The sequence below is a fragment of the Notamacropus eugenii genome, chromosome 1 (genome assembly GCF_028372415.1).
Source record: "Notamacropus eugenii isolate mMacEug1 chromosome 1, mMacEug1.pri_v2, whole genome shotgun sequence".
Classification (NCBI taxonomy): Eukaryota; Metazoa; Chordata; class Mammalia; order Diprotodontia; family Macropodidae; genus Notamacropus; species Notamacropus eugenii.
The window spans coordinates 449924975-449950749 of NC_092872.1; the positions used below are offsets into that span (position 1 = coordinate 449924975).

At 39.1% G+C, this 25775-nt stretch overlaps 1 protein-coding gene across 1 annotated transcript; it reads left to right on the forward strand.

Moving 5' to 3' along the window:
• Window positions 1–1043: 1043 nt before the first annotated feature.
• Window positions 1044–24728, forward strand: ZBTB43 (zinc finger and BTB domain containing 43). Its single transcript, XM_072631948.1, has 2 exons — window positions 1044–1190; window positions 23167–24728. Exon 2 carries the CDS (start codon window positions 23190–23192, stop codon window positions 24591–24593), a length of 1404 nt encoding a protein of 467 aa, XP_072488049.1. The 5' UTR covers window positions 1044–1190; window positions 23167–23189; the 3' UTR covers window positions 24594–24728.
• The last annotated feature ends 1047 nt before the right edge of the window (window positions 24729–25775 follow it).

Sequence of the window (25775 nt, forward strand, 5' to 3'; positions counted from 1 at the left end):
GAATTGGGAGTGTTTAGCCTGGAGAAGCTGCCCAAGGGTTGGAAGGATCAGACTTGTTCTCTGACCCCACAGGACACAAGCAGAAGCGGTGGGTGGGTGGACGCAGGGGTAGACATGCTCTGTGGGGGGGTGTGAAATTTCCTGACGGTAAAAGCTCTACATCTGGCGTTGGAAGGCAATCCAGGGGCCACCCTGCGTAATCCCTCCATTTTACAGGAGAAAACTGAGGTCAGGAGAGATTGTGACTTGCCCCAGGACACTAGGGTAGCGAGCATCGTTAGAGCCAGGGCTACTGACCCAAGGTCGACAGGGACTGAAGAGCTTTAAGCGGAAGCTGGATGCCTCTTAGGAAGTTCGCTGTGACCCGCTTCTTTTACCCGGGTCCGAAGTTCTGTGCCTCAGCGCGCAGTCAGGGCAGTCACACACACGGGTGTGAGTGTGTGATTCAGGGCACAGGATGGGGGTGGGAATCAGCTGTGTACACACAGTGGGAGCGTGGCTGTGCGTGTTCAGGGGCATGTACTGGCTTCACCCCGACCTCCCCCACCCACGAGCGAGCCGGCCCCGCCTCCTCGACTCGCTTATCAACCCGGCCTCCAACTCAGTAGGAGGTGACCAGACCTCGGGTGGGGTGCTACGACCCGCCCCCGTCCGGTCCCGACCCAGATTCTGAGATCTCGCCTTTTCCGAGCCGGTGGATCCAGGCGCGCTCCCGACGTACCCCGGAGCGTGCGCGCATGTGCGCTCTCTGACCCTTATTCCTTGCCCCCATCCCCACTCCCACCCCCACCCGCGGTCTCTCTGCCCCGCCCCGTCCCTCCTCCTCTCCCCCGCCTCTCCCCGCTGTGTACGTGTATGGTGTTGGGGGGGGTGAGTGTGTGGGTATGGGTGGACGTGAGAACTAACTCTTCGGGTCCGCCTTCTCTCAGATAGATCCCTACCAATCCCGCCCCCAGCCCCGCCCCCAGGGTGTTTTTCTCGGCTTCCCGGCCTCCCTCGTTCTCTCCTGCCGGAAGTGCCTGGAAGAGCTTCCGGGTGGGCGCGGGTCTGAGGCAGCGGCGGCTGCTGCTGGGGCGGTTGGAAGGGGGCAGCGGGGCCAAGCTGGGGCCAGTTGCCAAAGGCTGAGGAGGAGGAGGGCGAGGGAAAGGCTGCCACGGGGCGAGGGAGCGATGTAAGAGGCCAACGCCCAGGTGAGGCCCGCTGGTCGGGTCGGGGGACGGGACCCCAAGATCCAGCTCTGCCGAGGCCTGGCCCGTCCGCAGTCGGTTGGAAGTTGGCTCGAGGCCCGGCCGGGGGTGGGGGTGGGGGTGGGTGTTGGGGCATGGGCTTGTCGCTGCGCCGGCCTTTGTAAAGGCTTCCACTCTGCCGCGGATGCGGAGCCCAAGGTCCTGGCGGCGCCTGGCCCGGCTCGGTGGGTATTGTTTGGGGGAGACGGGGCTACAGCCCTCTGGTGGGGCAGGGACTAGGTGAGCCTGGGGCTTGACTCAGCGGCCCTGAGTCACTGGGGCCTCGCCCCGGCGCGGCCTCTGTACACAGGCGGCCCATGGTGGAGGCGAGGGCTCCGGGGCTTCAATTTGGGGTGGTCACTGATTCGGCGTGTGACCTTGTTCAAGTCCCTTACAGTCTCAGCAGCTTTGTTTCATTTATAAAGCCAAAGTAGTTAAGATCGTCTCTGAGGTTCCTTACATCCCTAATGTTCGGTGATTTTGTCCGTTTTTGTGAGGTGTGTGAACGTATGTTCGTGCGTGTGTGCAGGGGATTTGCCTGAGAACGATATGTAACGTTTGTGCCTGTGTGTGTAATGTTTGTATGGGCGTATTTCTTATATGGTAGAAGTTGTAGTGGATTTGGAACCCGAAGACCTAAGTTCAGGTCCCACCTCAGCTGGTTACTCCTTATCTGATCTTGGGCAAATTGGTCCTTTTACTTGCTTGGATCTCAGTTTCCTCATCTGTATGTAAGAGAGATTGGCTAGGTGTTCTCTAAAGCTCAACTTTTGCTACCGTGTAGTGGTAGCACCCTTCCCATTAATATAGTCCATAAAGGGAAAGGGCTAGTTCAGAACTTCTGACCAGGAGAGTTTCTTTTCGGGGCACAAACTAGCTCCGTAGATACGTGGGATGATAAACTTTGACCTACAACCGAGCCTGAGAGCTGCGCTGGAGAAAGAACATTGTAGAAGTTATAAAAGACAAATCTTTCAAGCGGGCATGGTATTTTTCCTACCTAGAATGTGATTCAAGAGAATAGAGAAGATAGGAGTTAAAATGTTAATATGTAAATGTACTTATGTACAGCTTGTACATCAACTCTGAATTTAGAACCAGGAGACCTGATTTTGTATTCCAGATCTTCTACTTACTAATGGTTTGACCCAAGATCAAGTCACTTCAGCCCTGAAATGGTTTCCTCTTCTTGGTCGAATGGTAAAATGAATGCTTGCACTCAACCATTTGGTAGGGAGTGTTGTGGGGAAAAAAAGCATTGTAAATCTTAAGGCCTTATAGAAATAAATTGGTACTATTCTTTTTTCCCATACAGTCATAGCATTTGGAAAGAGTCTAAGAGCTCATCTGTAGAAATTGGAGATTTTAATTTAGTGCTGTGCTTTATGTTGATAGTCATATGTGGATTTGACTGAAAGGATAAAGGATGCCGTCAGTACTTTTAAACATTAGTTTTCGTTCAGCATACATACGCTAAGTATCTGTTGTGTGCTGGACCCTATTCCTCTTCTGGGAGATAGGCAAAATTTAAGTTAGATGTGGTCTCTGCCAGGTGGAGCTTACATTTTAATAGACTGATAAAACCCAAATGCAAGTGACTATAATACACAGCAGTGCATAAGGATGTTGAAGAGACAAAAAGTCTAAAGAAAAAGTCTTTAAGGACATTTTAACATACAACCAATACAATACTATTATCCTTCCCCAGAAACTGCCTCTCAAAAAGAATACTTACTTTTGAATGTGTAGTCTATGCAATAAATAATAACTTCACCATTAATTAAGGCTTACCAAGTGCTCTCCTCAGAACTATGTGAGATTGGTAATGCCAAGTATTGCTGTTTTCATTGTGCAGATGAAGAAACTCACTGTGTCCTCATATATAATTCTGGAAACCCTATTTCTATAGTGCTTTAAAGTATTACAAGTGTCATCCTCACAACAACCCTGTGTGATATGTAGTGGAAGTATTATGATTCCCCCTTTGAGAGATAAGAAAAATGAGTATCAGAGAGATTAAACTGCTTGCTTCATCTATTAACTGTTGGAACCAAAATCTGATGCTAGGTCTCCTGACTACAAATCCAACACTTTTCCCCAGACTATGACTTTTCTAATGACTTTGTAGATATAAGTCCTCAGTTTTTTGACAAACCTCACTGGGTGCAATAAATGACATAGGCAACCTGGAGTGACTTTTGATCAGTTTTAACCTCCCTCTCCGCCAGTCTTAGTTTCCTCCTCTGTGACATAGGAATGCTACTACTTCATCCTGGGAAAGTACTTTGCAAATGATAATGTGATACATGTAGAACTTTACTACCTGTATGAACTCGGAATTGTCCAAAAATGAATGTGTCGAGGAGGTATGTTCCCTGTCCACTGGAAGTCTTCAGGTGGCTGCTAGATAACTTGAAGGAATATTATAGGAGGAATTCTTGTTCAGGTATAGGTTCCAAGGGTGAGGAACCTGCAGCCTCAAGGCCACATATGACCCTCTAGGTCCTCCAAGTATGACCTTTTGACCGAATCCAAACTTCATGGAATAAATCCCCTTAACGAAAGGATTTGTTCTGTAAAATTTGGACTCAGTCAAAAGGCCGCACCCAAGGACCTAGAGGGCCCACTTGTGGCCTTGAGGTGGCAGGTTCCCCACCCCTAGGTTAGACCATGTTACTTGCAAGCTTATTTTCAGATCTGAGGTTCTAAAAAACAAATGATCTTGTGATTGATAAAACTATAATAATACCTCTACTTTCTTAAAAAGAAACTTTTGGAAGTTTCCTAACTTGCCATTCGTAATGACACAAATGTAGCTTTGCCTTTGAAAACCAAGGCATTAATTTTATTTTATGGTGAAGTTACAGTCATTTACTTCATTAAGTGCCTACCACTATTTTTAAGTGAAAATTTTAAAGTATTATAGAATCATAGAACTTCAGAATTGAAAGAGACCTCAAAGATAATTCCATTTAATTTGTACCTGAACAGGAACTCTATTTATATCCAAAAGTGGTTGGTCATCCAGCCTTTGCTTGAAGACCTCTAGTGAGAGGAAACCCATTCCCACTTGAAGCATTCCTTTTTATTTCTGGACATTTCTAATCATTAGGAAGTCTTTTCCTTACATCAAACTTAAATCTTGCTGCAACTTCCACTTATTACTCCTAATTTTTCTCTTTTGAGATGTAGCAGAACAAATGTAATCCCTCTTCTAATTCTATATAATACTTGACCACTATTGTATCAGTTTTATCAACTTATCTTCATGGCCTAATCTTGAGACCTCTCACCATGAGATTATCCTCCTTTGGAAATCCTTAACTCTGAGACAGTCTTAAAATTTGGTGGTAGAATTGAACATATTCCTCCTATGTGGTATGACCAGGGATTAATACTACAGGACAGTAACCTCCCTAGCTAGAAAAAAACTTTTATCACCTTCATGAGTAGTAAAAAAATCTACTGCAGTTGTATCTTTTATAGACTTGCTATAGATTTGTTTTGTTGATGCTTTTTTTTGAACATCATATTCATCTCTGAATATACACCTCCTCATCCCCTTACTCAGTAAACTTTCCCTTGTGTTAACTGTAGATTAATCATAGGGCCTTAAAATGGTAGCTTTATACAAAGTGATGGGTCAGACAGAGCTAGAAAAATGACAGGTGTAGTTCAAAAGATACTGCTGTCTTATACAGTTAACATTATATTGTGAGGAGACATGGTTTCAAATTCATATATGGAGTATTTTATATGGACAGATTTTATTTTGAACAAACTAAGTGTGTACAAAACCAGATCATAATTCTGTTTCACTTGTTGCACTTAAAATGTGAAATAAAAATTTATTTTACAACGTTAGGTATCATGTTAGATAAACAAGGTATTTGTTTATAGTCAATATTGTAAACATTTATTAAGTACCTTTGTAAGATGTATATTCAAAGCACTTAACTATCAAGACCTCCGTGAACTTAATGCAATTAAAACAAAACCATATATAACTTTCCCTCCCACACGCAGTCTTTTGGGATTCAGTGTAGGAATTTTCTCTATGCAGGAAATTTCAGTAAGGCTTTGTTTTCTCAGTGAAGGAAACTTTTAGGTTGAAAAATGGACCTTTTATTACCATACTGACATTCAAAATGATTTATTAACTTCCTCACTGTATACCATGGTAGGGAATAAGGACTTTGTTTTAACTTTAATTTAAACTAGTAGTTGCTCTGAGGGAGCTATTCGAAAAATCTTAATATCAGATACAGCACCTACAGTATTATATCATTTCCACAAATGTTTCTTTTTGAATCTTAATTATATTTACAAATAGAGATTTTATGATAGTGCCTGTAAACTGCTACATTCTGAAAATGTAGATGTAAAACCCTAAAATAAACCAAATTTTCTCTTTAGTTTCTCATACATCACTGTCATTAAGTCCAATATGAGAGCCAGTACTTAGTGTAGCTCCTCATATGTAGTTACATATTTAATAGATATGTGTTGATTTTTAATTTGACACTTGGAATATAGGACACATTTTTCCTAAAACTTGAAGTTTTGGTAACAGAAGGCTTACAAAGACAAATGCTTCTAAAATAACAATTTGCACTTATTGTTTACTATTAAGGTTCAGCTAACCTAAAAAGCATTAAGAAAAGCAAAGAATGAAGCACTTCATTTTGTGCATTGGATAAAAATTTATAATTGGGAATAAGTTTATATCCTGATAATAGCCAGTTTATGTCCTGATAATAGCTAGAGACCTGAAAACAGTTTTTAAAAGGATATGGTTTATGTTTCTACAAAGATACACAAGCAAGAATAGATAATAGAGTGAGCATAGGAATATAAACAGCATTCAGGGTACTTTTGAATTCTTTCCTTGACTACTTTTTTAGATCTTTAGTGTTTTTATTGGTAATAAACACATCATAGTTAATAACACCATTGTCTCTTTCAATGAATTTTATTTCATAGCAGTCAAAGGTTTTTTATTAGTGATATATGAGGGCCTGTTTTATATATATATATATATACATATATATATATATGTATATGTTATGTGTGTCTACACTAGTATAATCATAGAATGTCAGAATTGGAAAGGACCTCAAGTCATCTAGGCTAACCAGTAAATCCCTCCTTACATAGCATGTTCAATGAGTAATCATCCAGTCACTATTTGACTTCTAGTGAGAGGAAACTTGCCACCTGCAGAACGAGTCCATTCCACTTTTGGACAGCTCTCATTGTTGAGAAATTTTTCCTTGTATGAAGTTGAAATCTCTGAAAATTGCACCCACTGCTTCTCATTATGCCCTCTGGGGCTTCAAGAAGCATATTTCCATGAATTACTGAAGTATTAGCTATGAAAACCACTGTGTCAATGATACTTCTTTATATGATTTAAGGTAACAAGATGCCAATATGGCATCCACATTTTTCTGTTATGTAAAATGACTTCTGTTTCTTTTTTAGTCATTGAAAATAGCTATCAAAGTTTGTCCAGAGTCTCAGTCTTTTTGGTTTCACTCCTAGTCAAGAGGGCCTCTTTTAAAATTCATATTCTAAAGCTAATTAAGATTTGTGATAGACACTTAGACTTTGAACTTAACTGTTACTAGATACTTTGGTGAAGTTCTATCAAGATGTTTTCATTGTGGCGTTGAAGTGTGACTGTGTGGTGGTGACTTAGGATTCTCAATTCCTGTACCAGTGCAGTGTAAGGGCTGGCAGGTTTTACCAAGCTGGAAAAACTTTATGGGCTCATTGATGGACTACTGCATTTGCCAAATTCAGGAAGGCTTATCTCTAGGTTAGTTATAGGTTGCGGTTTTTTGGGGGGCGGTTTTTTGGCTTCCTAGTAATTCTCAAAGATGAATTGCTAGGTTTTGGGAACATTGTGATCTGCATTGGTAGAAGGAGGCAAAGACCCACAACAACGAGATTGCAGATCCTTGAGGGGCTGGATATTGATAGCTATGTGCAGTTTGAATTAAAATATAACCATTTCACTGGAGATTTTTTTTATTTTTAAGAAGTTTATTTTGTTAAAAAAAATTTTTTTTCATTTCACTGGAGAGTAAACCTTTTGGTTAATTGGTCTAATACTAAACCATGAAATAGCTAACATTGCCCAAGATATGTGTTCTGTAGACTAACACTATTGCTATTTTTGTCCATTTCCACCAGTCTTTAGAGAACTGATACCAATAAACATATCAACATATCTTTGAAAATATGACCTCAAGAAAGACCATTGTCATCTATTGAAGTAAAGGGAAGCAATTTCTAGGATAAGAAGTTGTCAGTTCTGCTTATTTATTACACTGTTGCTTTCTTTAATGAGTCTCATAGAAAGTTATATTTGTGGGTAAATTTGGAGTACATAGCTTCAGATAGTAAAATAGTCTAACTTTGAAGGAAATGGTTTCTTTTTGTCAAATAAAAGACTGAACTGACTATTTGTTGGCATTTATTAAATGTCTAGTATATGCCAGATGCTGTACTAGGTGCTGTTGATACCAAAAGTGAAATAGTCCCTACCCTCAAGGAGCTTACAAGGATGCTTTTGGGAGAGACATTATGTACATATATACAAATTACTTACAGAATAATTTTTTGAGAAGAGATTCTAGGAACTTGGGCATTCAGGAAAGACTTAATTTAGAATGTGTCATTTGAACCAAGTCTTAAAGGAAAACGAGAATCCTGAAAGGTAGAAGTGAGGGTCAAATATATTTCAGAGATTGAGGACAATCCAGGCAGAGGCATGAAGACAGGAAATGGAATGTGATATATGAGAAACAGCAAAATGTCATTTATGGAGAACAGTTTAAAAGCCAGTTTGGAAGATGTTGTGAAGGTAGAATCAACGGGACTTGTCAGCAGATTGGATGTATGTGGTAGAGGAGAATAAAGAGTTAATGATGACATCTAGGTTTCAGCATGACTAGGATAGTGGTGTCCTCCAGTGGAAGAGTAAAGATAGGAAGAGTGAATGCCTTGGGAAAGATAATGAATTGAGCTTTGGACATGCTGAATTTAAGATGTCTGTGGCATGTTCAGTTTGAGATGTCCAAAAGCCAATTGGAGATGTGTGTGATCCTCATGGAGGCATCTAGGTACTACAGTGGGTAGATCCTTGGACTTGAAGTTAGGAAGACCTGAGTTCAGATTTTGCCCCAGAAAATTGCTAGTTATGTGACTGGGCAAGTCACTTAATCCCTATCTGCCTCAGTCTTCTCCCAGGGTTGTTGTGAGGATAAAATGAGGTATTTGTAAAGTGCTTTGCAAAATTTAAAAAGCATGCTATAAAATGTTAGCTATTATTGTATTATTTAATGTGAGACTAGAGGTTAGTGCTCCATAAACAGACCTGAGAATCATCCACATAGAGATGAAAATTGAATCCTTCGAAGCTGATGAGATAACCAAAACACTAGAGAGGGGAAAAAAAGAAGGGGACCCACAGTTAGTGGGTGTGATCTGGACAAAGATCCAGAAAGGAGACTGAAAAGGAATGGCTAGATTGGGAGGAGAACTAGGAGAGAGTAGCATCATGAAAACCTCAAGAGAAGAGAGTATCAAGAAGAAACTGCAGAGATGACAAGAAAGATAAGGTTGGAGAAAAGACTTAGACTTGGCAATTAAGAGATCCTTGGTGACTTTGTAGAGAGCATTTTCAGTTGGATGATAAGGTCACAATACAGACTATAAATTGTTTAAAAGCGGGTGAGAGGAGAGTAAATGGAGTTACTGGTTGTAGCTGGCTTTCTCAAGGAGTTTAAACACAAGAGGGAGGTGAAATATAAGATGATAGTTATCAGGAATAGGTGGATCAAGGGATGGTTCTTTGAAGATGGGAGAGATGTAAACTTGTTTGTAGAGAGAAGGAAAGTAGCCTGTAGACCAGCAGTGATTGGAGATTAGTGAGCATAAGGAGTCAAGGATGATAACTAGGGTTGCAAACCTTGGACACTGGAAGGATGATGGTGCCCTTGACAAAAAATAGGGAAGTTTATTAGGTAGTCAGTTTTGGGGAAAAGATCATTTTGATCATCTACAATTTGAGATACTTAGGGGAGATCCAATTAGAAATGCTTAAGGTGCAGTTGGTGATGTGGGACTGGAATTCCAGAGACTAGTTCTGTATATGTACAAGAAAGAATCATTTGCATAGAGATGATAACTAAACCTGTGGAGTTTATGAAAAGTCCCCAAGTGAGATAGTGTAGAAAACAAAGAGAAAGAGGGACCAGGGCAGAGCCTTGGAGTATACTCACATTAGGATTGGCATATGAAGAGTGATCAAGCAGAGGAGATTGAAAAAGATTGGTCAGACAGATAGATGGAGAACTGAGAGAGATCACCATTGTGAAAATCTGAGGAAGAGAGAATATCCAGGAGGGAGAAGGTAGTCAGAAATATCAGAAGCTTCAGAAAAGTCAAGATGGATAAGGATCAGCAAAAGGCCATTAGATTTGATAAGTAAGAGATCACTGGTAACTTTGGAGAATGGTTTAAGTTAAGGATTGAGTAAGTAAGAAAGGAAAGTATTGAGGAATTATCTGAGATAGATTTTATTTTGTTTTAGGAGTTTGGCTGAGAAAAAGAAGAGAGATAGAGGATGATAAATTGAGGGAATTGTCAAAGTTTAGAGAGATTTTTAATAAAAAATAATGACGGAGATTTAGGTGTATTTGTAGGCAACAAGAATGGAACTAGTAGATATAGATTGATTACATGGGCTTCTTTAAAGCTACAGAAATGCGGTATGTCATTCTATTAATTGTTCAGCAGAAGAGCTGAATTTCTGAGTTGCCCATTAGAGATCACTCTCTTTGAGTCACGTAAGTACCTCTTTGGTACACGTGGTGTAAAGCATCAGAAGGTATTCAGCCTGAAAATACCTAAACATTCCCCTCTCCCCCAACTTCCATCAAAGCACATGATTTCAAATAGGAGCATTATCTGGGTATCTCCAGTCATCCTGATGAATATCTGGTCACTGGATCCAGCTCCGGAGGAGAAGAGAGGTTGGTGACCTTGCACAGCCCTCCCTCACTCAATGCCAAGTGAAGGGCAAGTCATGTCATCATTTTTCTGATAGCATATTCTTCTTCTGCAACAAAGGACGAACACAACAACAACAGTAGATATAGAGAGCTTGAAGATTAGAAGGGGATGGTTATGGGGGCAATATGTTAGATAATATGGGAGGGCATGGGATTAAGGAATCAAGATGGGTTGACCTTGCTGGGTTCTTCATTTTGAAGCAGACCAGTGACATCATGATGTCTTGACTTGTGGGTAAATTGGATTTAAGTAAGGCAGAAATGGACAAAGTTGTCAAACTCTTTTCAAGAGTCATCACAGTCCAGTGGCAAGATAAAAGTCTGGACAACTGACAGTGGATGCAGTACATGACCTTAGTTAACATCTTCCATGACTAACCAAGCTGTAAGCACTCCACAAGGCCTACTTCAGCCACTTTCATGGTTGTTGGAAGATATTGTTCTCATCTGCCCATTCCACTGGGAGAAGTCTTCACGTGCATGGGGTAGACACCTTGCTAACTCACCAACGGGTTTAAGGTCTGTTGGTTACCCTAAACCTGATTTAGCCTGTTTGCCTACATGATTTACTGGGGTATGGCTGCTGTGCATGTTACAGTTTCTTGGAGCAATAAGTGAGTTGAGTGCCAAGTAGACACCAAAAGTGGATGGGCAGCCCCAAAAAGGGCTAATCCTTCTTTACTACCCCATACACCCCAGAAAAAGAGCTAGCTGTTCATTGGAGACTGAAGGAAAGGAACAGAGAATAGGGAAATGATATCAGGGAATTGTTAGATGTAGTGAAGAGAAGGAGTGCGTGGCTGATATACTCAGTTTCCTTGTTACAGGAGGTCCTCAGATGAGAGAATGGGTGAGAAGTGTTGGTAAGAGAGACTTGAAGAAAGAAAAGATTTGGGATGACTGTTGTAGCTCTGTGGTGAGTGGGAACAAAAAACAATTAGGAAGGAGTAAAAGGATTATCTTTTTGCAGTGAGGATCCTGTTGAGATTAGATAACATAGGTTTGAAGTGTATGTAATCACCTTGGTTGCGGGACTCTCCTAGCTCTGTCAGTAGCACATGAAAAGGAGCAGAGGAGGCAGATATCTGAGGGTTTGACAAAGCATGAATAGACAGGGAGTCAACACTATAGGGTATTTTAGAGTTGAATGGGTTAACTAAAGGGTCAGTGTTGGGAAAACAGAAAAGTAAAGCCATAGCAGTGATGATAGCATAGGAAAGTACTTGGGAGTAGAGTAATTAGAATTTATGGTGAAGACAGTAAGTGGGTTTAGGAGGCATAGGGTATAGGAAAGATAGGATGATAACAGATTTGAATTCTTATGGTATTGACAAGATCAAAGTTGTCACTATTTTTATTTGTAACTGAGAGGAGGAATAAACTATGGGAACTGAGTGGATTGAGAAACAGGATGATTAGAGTTTACAGATCATCATCATGTATGTTCATGTCCCTTAACTTAAGGACTTCTTGAGAAAGGAAGGAAAATGACTTTGGAGCCAGTAAATAATAGACATTTGGATTTTGATTAGATGACTGGTATCAATACAGGACCTCAAAGGAGGAGAGTTTACTGTGTGACTTTGGCACTAGGAGAATCTGGAAGTGTCCATGGGAAACAAGGAGTATCTGACTCCCATTTTGGGACCATTATGTTGTAAAATATGAGATGAAGTGCAGCCAGAACTGCAGAGGGTGGGCATGTCCAGAAAGTCCATAAAGGGAGGGCAAAGTTTGTTAGTAATAGAACATTCAGAGCTGAAGTGGGGCATTGGAGGTGTCCAGTTATGAATGGGGCTGAGAGATCAGGAAGTTGAAGTTGACTGTGTGTGCAGGCAGGGTGGGAGTATACTCTTAGGCAGTTAGATAGTCGTTGTCATAAGGGCTGAGAGAAATGAAAGAAGGGTAGGAGTTTAAAGTATGAGTCTAAATAGGGTGGTAGCAGAAGGGAGCATTTCTGTTTATGAATCCAAGCAAGTAGAATTTTTTTCTCTCTTTCTATTCTACCTTGCTGTCTTGGTGGTTCTGCAAAGATCATACATCTTAGAGCTGGAAAAACCTTTCATTCAAAGTGGGTTATGGCCTTTTTAATATTTGGGTCCATGTAGTGTTGGACAAGCCACTTCACCTCCCTAGGCCTTAGTGTTTACATCTCTAGTATTGCTTGATCTGAAGGCTCTTCTCAATCATGATTATCCTCTGCCTTGTAAATTTTCTTCTTAAAATATAGCAACCAGAACTGAACACAGTATTTCAGATGTTGTCTGACCAGGACAGAGTTTGTGACACTCTCATCTCCAGTTTCCTGGACCCTGTAATTCTCTTAAAGCAGCCTAAAATAACGTTAGCATTTTTGATTGCTGTTTCATACTGTTAACTCAGTCATTTGCGGTTTACTGAAACCCTTTTCTTTTTCAGATGAAGTGCTGTCTTATACTTGTGATTGGTTCTTAGTAAATTTCATCATAAATTTCATCATCAAAAAGTGATCTTTTTGAAACTTGACACTGTCATGTTGTACAGTAACTTTCCCTCTCAGATTTGTATAATTTTCAGACTTGATAAGGATACCGTTTATTTAAGTCATTATTGAGAATTTAAAACAACTGAAGGCCAGGCATATATAGATTTCTAAATCACTAAGCCATTTCTGAATTTCCCCAATTACAATGTTGTCTAGTCCATGTCTACTCATCTTTTCTACAAAAATTATATGATAGACTTGGCCAATTACTTTGTCAAAATCTAGATAAAATATATTTATAGCATTACCCTCTTCTACCAGATTAGTAAACCTGTTAGAAAAAGGAAATGTTAGTTTGACATGACTTCTTGATGAAGCCATATTTGCTCTTTATGGCTGTTGTTTCTTTTCTCATTAGCCATACTTTGAATAATAGTCAGCTCACTGGCTTATGGTTTGTAGGTTATACTCTCGGTCACTTTTGAAAATTGATAACAATATTTGTCATTCCTTAATTCTTTAGATGTCTTTGTACAATCTTTAGAAGCTTTCCTATTAATGACTAAGCAATTATATATCATAATTCGCTGATGTTCTCTTAGAAGGTAAGCACTGTGAGGGCAGAGACTTTTACATAAATAGATAAAGTATTTATTAAGTGTTTACTGTGTCAGGCACTGTGCTGAATGTTGGGATATTTTTTTCCTTTATCTCCTCAGTGCCAAGTATAGTTCCTTGAACATAGTAAGCATTTAATGGTTCTTGAGTTCCCCAAGAATGTAGTTCATCTCTTCCTGTGACTGGATTTCATAAAGAGTAGGTAATGGCTCTCATTATCTCCTTATATTAGCCATTTCTATACTCTCTTTTCCATTCTAAAGATCATTCCCTTTTGCCAGAGGGCACAGAAGCAAAATAAGATTATAATAACTCTGTCTTCTCTCCATTTCTTGTTATTGTCCAGCCACTCTGAGGAGAAGGTCTTCTCTCTTCCTTTACTGTCTTCTTATCCATCTTTGTTATCCTTCTTTTTCCTTGCCAACCTAAATACATTGTGAGCTGTTGCCCTCTTAAGCATTTTTAAAGGACCATGCCATTTATGTATTTGTTCTCCATTATTTGTCCTTGCTTTCAACCTCTTTTGTCTTTCAAAAGTCTTAAGTTGGTTGAATTATTTGTACATCCATTTTAATCTTTTTAGACATTTCCCCTTCTGCTTCTCCTTTTCCTCTTCAGAATTTTTTCTCTTTGTATCTTTAAAATTCCATTATTGAGAGTTTGCCATCCCTCCTGGTCTTACTACTACTCCTAGAGAATTTTTGATTATGAGGTTCTACCTGTTCCTTCTCTGTGCACTTTTAAATTTGTTCTCCTAGAATGTAGAATGAAAGGACTCAGTTGGGTAGAGAAGGTTATATTTAGAAATGAAAATGATATAAAAGTATCAATACTTTTTTTAATAAGGAAAAAAATCTACAACACATTAAATCTTCCCTGACTTATCCTCTGTCATTAATTCTGTGGTAGAGTGGTCACTTTTCTCAAAGTTACAACCTTTGTTTCTGCCCTAAGGGGCTAGTTTTTGAAAACTTCTTGATGAGAATTAAATCCAGAATAGAAGTTCTCCGTATTGGTTCTTTTATTCTTTGAAGCATGAAGTTACCAAATAAGGCAAATAAAGAGATTTTTAGCTGTTCTGCTTTTGGCAGAGAGAATTATGCTGGAAAATTGAAGTCCACCATTATTATTATATTATGTCTCAGTGCCAGGCTTGTGATTTGTTTCCTGTACTTCTTCTTTTTCCTCTTTCTGGACAGAATATAAGTTTGTGATGATATTCTTTCGGCTTCTGCCTCCATTGATACTCACCCAAATGCTTTCCAACATGCTCTTTTCACCTTCCACTCCCTTTCACATAACTATATATAGCTTCTTAATATATGCAGGGCTACTTGCCTCTTGCCCCTTTGTCCTGTTGCTTTTGAATAAGGTGCAGTTTTCCAAGAAACATTCTTGGTGTGAGTTTTATCCCTACCAAGTCTCTTGATAGAGAAGAGGTCAAATTTGCCTCCTTGGTTAGAATTTCTAGTTCACCTTGCTCGTTTCATTACTTATACATTTTTCTTTGTTGTATAGGCATCTTGAGGCCATGGGATTTTATTATTCACTCCTTTCTTGGGTTTTATGTCCTAAGAATTTCTTGCTGCTATTTTTTCATTAATTTCAGACATTTATTCAGCACCTGCTATGTCTAGTCAGTCAAATTGCATTTATCAAGTGTTTATTTGTGCCAGGTACTGTCGAAAGCATTGGGGATACAAAGAAAAGCAAAAACAGTCCCTGCCCTTAAGGATGTCAAATTTTAATAGGAGAGGTAAAATTTAAGTAGCTCTGCAAGATAAAGGGAAGGTAATCTCCAGAGGATAGGCAGTAGGAAAGGGTAGGGAGAACCCAGAAAGACTTCCTGCAGAAGGAGAGATGTGAGCTGACTCTTGAAGGAAGTTGAAGGTGAGGAGGGAGAGCATTCCAGGAATGAGGGACCACCAGCAAAAGGCACAGAATTGGGAGATAGAGTATCCTATGTAATGAATAGGAAGTAGGCCAGTGATGCTGAATTATAGACTGTGAAGGGGGGAGTAAAGTATAAGAAGGGAAAGTAAGGGGTCTGGTTGTGAAGGGCTTTAAATTCCAAACAGGATTATATAGGAATCCACTGGAGTTTATTGAGTGGGGAGAGTGGTTGTTGGGTTTATCCTTCCTTATCGAAGAAGACCATGCCATCACAGAAATGATGACATGACTTGCACTTGACTTTGTTTTGAAGGAGGGAGGATTGTGCAAGGTCACCAGCCTCACTTTCTCCTGAGCCATCTGAATCCAGTGACCAGATATTCTTGTGGATGACTGGAGATGACCCAGGATGCACTGGAAGACCTTGGCCCCTTTAGGCCGTGGTCTATTCCGATACTCACTTAGGGTGAGGTAATGCCCATTCAGTGAATAGGCCTGTTTAAAAAGTAATCAGGGGATGACCCCTTTAATGAGGCAAAGAAAAATAACTACATCAGGTTGGGAGGGAAACAGTAACAGTTACTATTGATAATCACTCTTAAGCAGGGAGGGTCCAGAAAACAGCCCTTCCGCTGAGGCCTAGTGTTGTCCAATCTATGGGTTTCAGAGTATGGTAGGTTTAAGGTTGTCAGAAAGGGAAGGGAAAGGAGGGGAAGGGAAGGAGGAAGAGGGATATGGTCAGACATGTGCTTTTGGAAAATCACCTTGGCAGCTGAGGGGAGAATAGTCTGAGTGGGGAGATCAACTTGAGGCAGGGAGATCAACCAATAGACTGTGTAATAGTCTAGGTCGAAGGTGATGAGGGCCTGCCACCAAGGTTTTAGTTGTGTGAGTGGGAAGGAGGGGACCTATATGAGACATGAAAAAAGGAAAGGTAAGATGTAACAATAATAATAATAATGATAGCTAACATTTATATAGGGTGCAAGGCATTGTGGTAGGTGCTTTACAGTTGCTATCTTATTTGATCCTCACAACATTCCTGGGAAGTAGGTGCTATTATTATCCTCATTTTATAGAGGAGGATGCTAAGGCAAACAGAACTTATCATACACCAAGTAAGTTATTTGAGGTCAGATTTGGACTCAGGTTTTCCGGACTCCAGGCCCATTGCTTTATTCACTGTGCCACCTAGTTGCCTCTTAACAACAGATTGTATATGTGGGGTGAATTGGATGTTGATGACACAATGGTTGTGAACCTGGATGACTGTGAGGATGATAGTCTCTTTGTCTTTAATAGGATAGGAAAGTTGAGAAGAGCAAAAGCTTTGAGGTGGCGGGGGAGATGATGAGTCTTGTTTTAGATATACCGAGTTTGACAGGCCTTTAGGACATCGAATTCAAGATGTCCAAAAGGTGGATGATAATGTATGGTTAGAGGTCAGGAGACAAATGTTGTGTGTGTGTGTGTGTGTGTGTACACATATACATATGCACATATATTTATATATGTTTTATGTACGTTACATAAATATATGTTATATATTCACACATATATGTTTATATATAAATCTAAGAGTCATCTGCATTGAGATGATAATTTAACTCCATGGGAGTTGATCAGTTCACCAAGTGATATAGAAGAAGAGACCATCCTTGAGACACACCCAGTGACCTGGATGAAGTCAGGAAAGGAACAGTTAGGAAGGAAAACCAGAAGAAAGCTCAGTGTCATGAAGATCTATAGAGAAGTGGGTATCTAGGAGAAGCAGGTGATCAGTAGAGTCACAGGCTACAGAGAGAAGGATGAGGATTGAGAAGAAGCTGACAGAGTAGTTTTAATAGAATTACGAGTTGCAGATTACAGAGAGTTCAGAAGTGAGTAAAGAGAGAAAATAGAAACACAGAATATAGACAGTTTTATGGGAAGAGAGGAGAAATATAAGATAGTGGCTAGTGGAGATCAAGTGAATGATTTTTAAGGATGACAGTGGAAAGGGTTCATTTGTATGCAGTAGGCAAGCAGTCGGTAGCCAGGAGAAATTGTAGTGAGGACGATATAAGGGGTTAATCAGCCAGAGTGGGGTCAAGGATGCATGAAGGAAGGTTTGCCTTGGCAAAGAAAAGGGTTACCTTTTTGTGAGAGTCAGGTGAGGGAGAAGATATCTGAGTAATGTGAGATGAGGAAAAGAGAAGAGGGAGCTCTTGAAAAATGGCTGTGAAGTATGGGGTTAAGTCCTCAGCAGGGTGGTGGTGGGGAGTGCTATGGGAAGGAAGACTTGAGGAGGAATGAAAAGGTTTGTAATAGCTGCTGTAATGTGTGTGATAGGGAATCCATCAGAAATGTAAAAAGGCTGCCGCTTAGTTGGGATTATGTAATAAATATTTGTAGTCAACCCAGGCAAAGCTCTAGGGATACAACAGCAAAAAGGAAACTCCCTGACCTTAAGATGCTTATGTTCTTTTAGGACACAGTAGTCATAAAAGTCAGTACAAAATAAACATAAAGTAATTTCCAGGGAAGAGGGCAACAGCAACAGAGAGGAATTGTATAGGACTCTTGTAAGAAATGACACTTAAAGGACACGTGAAGGAAGCTGGGAATCTTAGGAATTTGAAGTGAGGAGCGAGTGATTCCAGGCCTGCAGGATAACCTGTACAGAATCAGAGAGAGTGAAGGTGAAATATGCTGTCTAGGGAGCAGTGAATAGGCCTATTTGGCTGGAACATAAGAGTGTTTTTGTAAAGGAGCCTGGAAAATTAACCTATTCTTCCCACAAATTGTAATGTCTATACCTCGATTGTTGGACATATGTAGACAGTTCATTTTCTTTATATTTTCAGATCCTTTTGACTAGATTTGCAAGATTCCAGGGAAATACATATTTACCAGCTCTCAATAGATGCCTTCCATCCTTGGCTTATCCTTATTTTCCTTCCTCATCTATAAAAAGAGGAAGCTGGATGAAAGGATCCCTTAGTGTACCTCCTTGTGCTTTTGAAGAAAAGGAGTTTTGTTATTTATCATTGTCGCTTTCACAATACCTTGTACACAGTATGTGAATAATAAATTGTTATGATTTACAATTTTAAAAACCAAACATTTAGAAAAATCAGCAAATGTGTATATGGGTAGACATTGTTCACCAAGTGCAGCTTTGTCCTCTACTAATTATTTCAGTAGGCACTATGGTTATTTGTATAAGTAACAGCAAATAGCATCTGACAGATAATAAAACTAAGATTAAGTACAGTATTGCACAAAACCTGCTACTGGTACATGTGCTTGCTGTTGGTATACTGTTTGATGCACATAAAAGCAATTCTAATCAAAGCATTTTGGGGCACTGAATGGAATTTACTTTTGCCTTTGTTGGTTCTCCCTCTAATCAGCACACCCTTTTTGTTTATTGGTGATACTCCTTTAAAAAATCTTTTAACGTTGATGGTAAAGGGAGACCTTTAGTCCCATTTTATGTAGTACACCTACAGATTTTCATATGGCAGGTACACTGTAAGAAAAGTCAGTCCTATTTAGTGATTCAGTAAGCAATGATTCAAAAAACATGCAACATCTTGGATCTTCATAATGTTTTAGAAGCCCTGTTACAGTGGAGTGAAACACTCAGGGATCATGGGCATTGAAGCTAACATTGTACTTCCACTGCTTGTTGCAGGCATCAGTTATAACAAAGAAAGAGGTAGTCCTCTTGCTCAGAGTCCTTGAGTGAGAAAGTGCCTTCTGGCTTCCCTTGGAGGAGGGCCTTCTTTCATAAAGGTCCAGCACTCTCCAGGCCTATTCACTGAATGGGTCTTAACTCACCCTAAATGAGTACCTAATAGGCCTTGGCCTAAAGGGGCCAAGGTTTCCCCACTGCATCCTGGGTTATCTCCAGTCATCCTGATGAATATTTGGTCACTGGATCCAGATGGCTCTGGGGGAGAAGTGAGGCTGGTGACCTTGCATAGCCCTCCCTCACTCAAAACAAAGTCAAGTGCAAGTCATGTCATCATTTCTTCTTCTAATGCAACGAAGGATGAACACAACAACAACAATAAATTGTTGAATGATTAAATACAAAAGAAGCCATTAAGTTATTTAAAATGGGCTTCTGTTTCTTTAACAAATGAATTCATATTTGCCATTCTGTATGGGTCAGGAGTGTGAGTGTGGGGGTGTTGGTTTGGTGAGTATCATTATTTGTTTGGGTTGTCAGAAGGAACCATAGGGGAGAGGTCAAGGACTGGATGTTGCTAAATGTACAAACTACATAAAAAATGCCACATATTCAGTTAAGAAAAAGTTCAGCTGCTTAATAAAATACTCTATGACTTGATCTGCTAGCTGCCGGATTGGCAGTATTACTATGAAGAATATGTAGTATTTAACATTTGAACTAGTTTTTTAATCTGGCTCCCAGATATTTTCTGATGTAAAATAATCAGAGATCTGGAAAAGAATCTTTTCACTCATGATATTTTGTTAAAGTTTACAAAAATTTACCTCCATGGATTTTGATTTAATATACCTTCTCCTTCTGAAATTAATACTTAAAAAATGCAACTACTACCTAAAGAACTAACATCTTTTCATCGTACCTTACTTGACATGGGGGTGACCTTGGGGTTTTGCATAAATTGCTCTGCCTGCAGAGCACAAGCTTTGGCAAAGCCCTACTAAGCTGAAAACGCTTTCAGTACATGCCTGGCAATGAACCACAATTCTGTTGAACTAAGGAGCCATCTACTAAAGGTGTTGCAGGTGTTGTACTCTGTGTCAGGAGAGGGAGCACCCATATCAGTATATGAAATCATGGATCTTTAGAAGTAATAAAGAAGTATATATGTTAAGATGGATAAAATTGTACCTCGATACTTGAGTCTACAAATACAAGATTTATCTAACATTCATAATCAGTAATAATTTAACTAGTATTTTGGCGTCTTGACAATGTGAAATTTCAGGTTTTGGTTGTCAGGGGTGTTTATTTATGATAGTGTTATTCTGAATCATTGGGGAAGTTCTGATTTTCTAGTGGAAGCATGTGAAATAGAAGTCAAAACTTTTGCAGTACTGAATTTGCTGATTTCCATTTATTTACAATATGATTCCCAATAGTTAAGTTGTCTATAAGTTATAGAAAATAAAATGTAGATCCTAATAGTTACTTATATTCATTCATCTTTTGTATAGACTTACTATTTAATATCAATTCTTGATAACTTATCTAAGGATTGAGTTCATTTATTAAGGGGCATCTGTATGGGAAAAAAAAACAAAACACTGGACTAACTGTCACCAACTTGCTCTGTGACTTTGGGCGAGGAACTTCAGCTGCCTTAGTTTTTAGGCTCATTTTCCTTCACTGTAGAATGGAGAGAGCAGGTGAATTAGATCAGTGGTGACAAAGTCAAATAGAAACATGGGTTGCCTAAATTGTACATAAGGATTCCCACAGCTGCATATTGACCTAGAAAACAACATGTTGATGTTATGTTCTGTTGTATTATTTATTTGTAAAATATTTCCCAATTACATTTTAATTTGTTTCTGGCTACACTCAGGTGTGCCTTTGAGACCTTTGGATTAGATAATCACTAATGTTGCTTCTAGGTCTGATTCTTTGGAAGAGAGACAAAATTTTTGAGTCTTAAAATCATCTGAGCATTTTAAGTTAGGGCAGCCACAGAATTAAAGATTTCATAAAGTAATTGGATTTTCATGTAGACTTAGAATCATGTCTCTTGACAGATAATCTAGTTCAACCATGTATTTTATAGATTTGTAGCAGATTATGTGATATTAATCATTGGAATACATTTAAGTAATGTATATAGAAGAGTTACTTCAGCCTAAAAGAAAAATGATGATCTGGAAAGGTCTTGAAAACCAACCCTTTTTGCTTGATTATTTAAGGTCATAGAATTTAGACCTGGTAGAGACTTTAGATATCATCCAGTTCAACCCTTTCATGTTATAGAAGAGGAAACTAGGGCCCAGAGAGGTAAAGATAGTGTCAATTTTTTTATTATTGCTTGTTATGAACTAGAAACATTTACTTTTTTCTCCTTCTCTGTAGTTTGTGCTATGTGAAATACTTAACATGTTTTCTTTTAGGATTGTCTTCAGAGCTTAATTGCCTAAATACAGTTATCTAAGAATCATACAGTAAGACTTATTTACTGTGTAAAATAAGGTTAGACATATGGGGAATGAACACAAATGTAGAGAGCTAGGAGCTATTCCTCTACAGAAAACTGTTCAAAGGACATGAATGGTTTTCAAAAGAAGAATGACAAACTGTTAATGACTATATGCAGTCATACTCCAAAATCACTAAGAAAAGAACGTAAATTAAAACAACTCTGATATTTTATTTTACACTCAGCAAATCAGTAATGGTGACAATAAATGGTAATATTCTGAGTTGAAGAGACTAAAAGAAGACAAGCACATTAATAGTCTGTAGTTGTAGCTGTGAATTGGTCCAGCTGTTCTGAAAACCTATATGACATTTTCTGAGAGGAAGATTAATTTTCCTACCCTTTGACTTGTCACTCTCACTCCTGGGCACATATCCCAAGAAAGTCAAAGACAGAAAGGTCCAGTATATAGCAATATATTCATAGCATCACTTATTGTGGTAGTAAAGAACTGAAAGCAAAGTGGGTACTCATAATATTGGGGAATAGTTGAGCAAACTCTAGTGTATGAATATAATGGACTATTTTTATGCAGTTAAAAAAACAAATAAGGATTCAGAGAAATATGGGAAGATTTATTTGAACTGATGCAAAGTGAAGTAAAACCAGAACATCATACTCAGCAACCACAGTAATGTAAATAAAAAGAATATGTTAAGGAAGTTGAACTCTTGAGTAATTGTAATAGCCATTCTTAGCCCCAGAGAATCAGTAATGAAACCTTCCTCTTCACAGAACAGAAGAGGACTTCTGCCACTGTGTAAATGAAGTCGCCATCTCAATTGTTTTTCATGAACTGTTTTTCTTTGTTACAGGGTACAGTTTGATTCTGAAGGAGGAATGGGGTAACATGTGCAGAAATGACTGATGTAGAAATGAAAGGCATCAGTAATTTTTTTAAAGTAAAGAAGTAAATGACATTGTCACAGGGATTTGCCCTTCTCTCTTGCTCTTCACTGGCTTTCTGTTCTTTTCCTTATAGGATCCAGAATATTAGAATTAGAAGTTATTCAGTCCAACCTCATCCCTTGCATCTGCCAATGAATACTCATTCCTTTGTAGAGAGATTTTAGTGGGTCCTAGTAAACTTTGCTAAATAGGCTCTAGGGACCTAGAACAAGGGATTCCCAAATTTTGCCATTCTTCCTCTCCAAGCTCTGTCTCATTCTTACTTAAGGGCTAACTGATTCCTTTCTGGGTTATTTTCTATTAGAGAAAAAGATATTATTTGCTAGAGAACAAGACCATAAGGTATGCTTCTTAGTGCTCTACATCTTCCCTCTTTCCCAGTAGTTATAGGTACACAAAAAATTCTGGGAAATAACACTAAATGTCTTCAACTATTCCCAAGGGGTGATGTTTCTTTTTTGCTCACTGTGATAGGCCTTACTCAGTCCTAACAGACTATATGTCAAAAACTTATCATACCATAAACATAAACACACATACATACATACATACATACATACATACATACATACATACATACACACCCCTGTATGTCAAGAAAGGAAAAGAAAAAATAAGCTATTTACTCTGGTGGTACTTGGAGGAAGGGTGGTGGTTTTGGTGAAAGAGTTCTCTTATTTGTGGGAATTGAAGATGATGAATAAAAAGGAGGTAGAGCAGATTTCTCATTAGCTTGGAATTGGTAATAATTTTTCTTTCTCTTGCAGTACTGAACTAGATTTGTAATGAAATGGAGTCTGGAACAAGTTCTTTTCGAGTGGAGTTTCCTGATTTTTCTAGCACCATTTTGCAAAAACTAAATCAGCAAAGACAACAAGGACAATTATGTGATGTTTCCATTGTAGTCCAAGGACACCTTTTCAGGGCTCACAAGGCTGTTCTTGCTGCCAGCTCACCTTACTTCTGTGACCAGGTGCTACTGAAAAACAGCAGAAGAATAGTTTTGCCTGATGTTATGAATCCAAGGGTTTTTGAGAACATCCTTCTCTCCACTTATACAGGACGACTAGTAATGCCTGCTTTAGAAATTGTCAGTTATCTGACAGCAGCCAGTTTTCTCCAGATGTGGCATGTGGTAGACAAATGCACTGAGGTTTTAGAAGGAAATCCTACAGTCCTTTGTCAAAAGCTCAATCATGGTAGTGATCATCAGTCACCAAGCAGCAGTAGCTACAATGGCATAGTTGAAAACTTTGAGCTTGGTTCGGGGGGACACCCAGATTTCCCTAAAACCCAAGAACTGAGAGATGGAGAGAATGAAGAAGAAAGTTCCAAAGATGAATTGTCATCTCAGTTAACTGAACATGAGTATCTTCCCAGCAACTCCTCAACAGAACATGATAGACTAAGTACTGAAATGACCAGTCAAGATGGTGAAGAAGGGGCCAGTGATAGTGCCGAATATCATTATACAAGGCCCATATATAGCAAGCCAAGCATCATGTCTCACAAACGTTGGATCCATGTGAAGCCAGAAAGATTTGAACAGGACTGTGAAGGTGTAGATGTGCATGCTGCTTATGATGAGCACCAGGTCACTGAATCAATCAATACTATTCAGACAGATCACTCTATCCAGTCTTCAGGGGTGGATGAGGACTTTCACATTGGTGAAAAAAAAGTTGAAGCTGAGTTTGATGAACAAGCTGATGAAAGTAATTACGATGAGCAAGTTGATTTCTATGGCTCTTCTATGGAAGAGTTTTCTGGAGAAAGAGCAGATGGGAATCTTAGTAGCCACAGACAGGATACGATTATAGCAGCAGGCTACAGTGATAACATTGAAATGGTGACAGGCATTAAAGAAGAAGCTTCCCACTTGGGATTCTCAGCTGCTGACAAGCTGTACCCTTGTCAGTGTGGGAAAAGCTTCACTCACAAGAGTCAGAGAGATCGGCATATGAGCATGCATCTTGGTCTTCGGCCTTATGGCTGTGGTGTCTGTGGTAAGAAATTCAAAATGAAACATCACCTTGTTGGCCACATGAAAATTCACACAGGCATAAAGCCATATGAGTGTAATATCTGTGGGAAACGATTTATGTGGCGGGACAGTTTTCACCGGCATGTGACTTCTTGTACCAAGTCATATGAAGCTGCAAAGGCTGAGCAAAATACTACTGATGTTAATTAAAAATAGGACGTGGATTTTTTTTTTTAGTGGTGTGCACAAAAATAAACTATTATAATTATGCAAATTGTGTGCACAGATGATGTGTGGTACTTGCTATTATGAGACTAGCTTAAAAATTGGAGGATATTTCTGAAAGACTGTATGTAAGTAGGCCAATTTTTCAAGTCTAATTTCTCAAGTCAATATGCTTCAGTCCTGCCCTGAGAGTTCAGTCTCTGCTAACCCACCTCAGCTAACTTTTCAACCTTCAGGTCAGTTGTTACGTAGGTGGATCATTTTTGTTTTATTTTATTTTTAATGAAGCCACCTGCATTTAGAATTGGGCTGAAAATGTAAGGTTTGGGGTCTGTTTGATTTTTTTTTTTTCTGATAGTAACAACTTTTGGTCACTCATAACTTGGTCCTGTTAAAATGTTATTTTGTCTTTATTAATGAAACTTAAAGTAGACAGTTTGAATTTGTTTAGGTTAAATAGCTATCTCACCAAACAAATCCTCTGCAGTGTAAAAAGCTCAAATGATATGGCTCCTAGAAGGAGAAATTAAGTAGAATTTTTTTGGTCTAAGTTTTATCTTTTTAAAAGATATTTTAATTAAAACCATGAAGGAGGATGCAAAGTAGATAACATTCTAACTTGGTTCAATAGTAACATGGTACAAGCTTCATTTTTTTTTTTTGTTGTGATACCATAGTAATGTATATCAAGTTCTTGATATAACCCACTCAAGGTTTTATATTTTAGTATATTAAATTTTAATAAATTGTATCTAGTTGTAACTCACTAGATGTAGAACTAGTTACCAGAAATTAGTATTTCCAGTTGACTTGATGTTCCAGTTCCTGTTCATGTGAGTGACTGGAAGCTACCACTTCAGCAGAGTCCCTAGGTGAGCTCTTCATACTGAACCTGCTGTGATCCTGATTATAAGTTCTACCTGCTGCTGCTTAGAGTTGTGGGCCTATAGCAAATAATTGACCATTCTAATGAAAATCTGTCGCTCATAGGTAATAGGGAAGAAAAAATTACAGATAAAACTTATAGTTAGGAATCATTTGTGTTTCAGGAGTTGGGTTTAGCATAGCCTGGTAGCTATGAAGCCGCATAAGTCTAGAAGCAATGCAGCGTGAGTGAGGCATAGAGGAACTGGTAAAAAATTGTTTGGGTGGCACATTGTGTTCTCT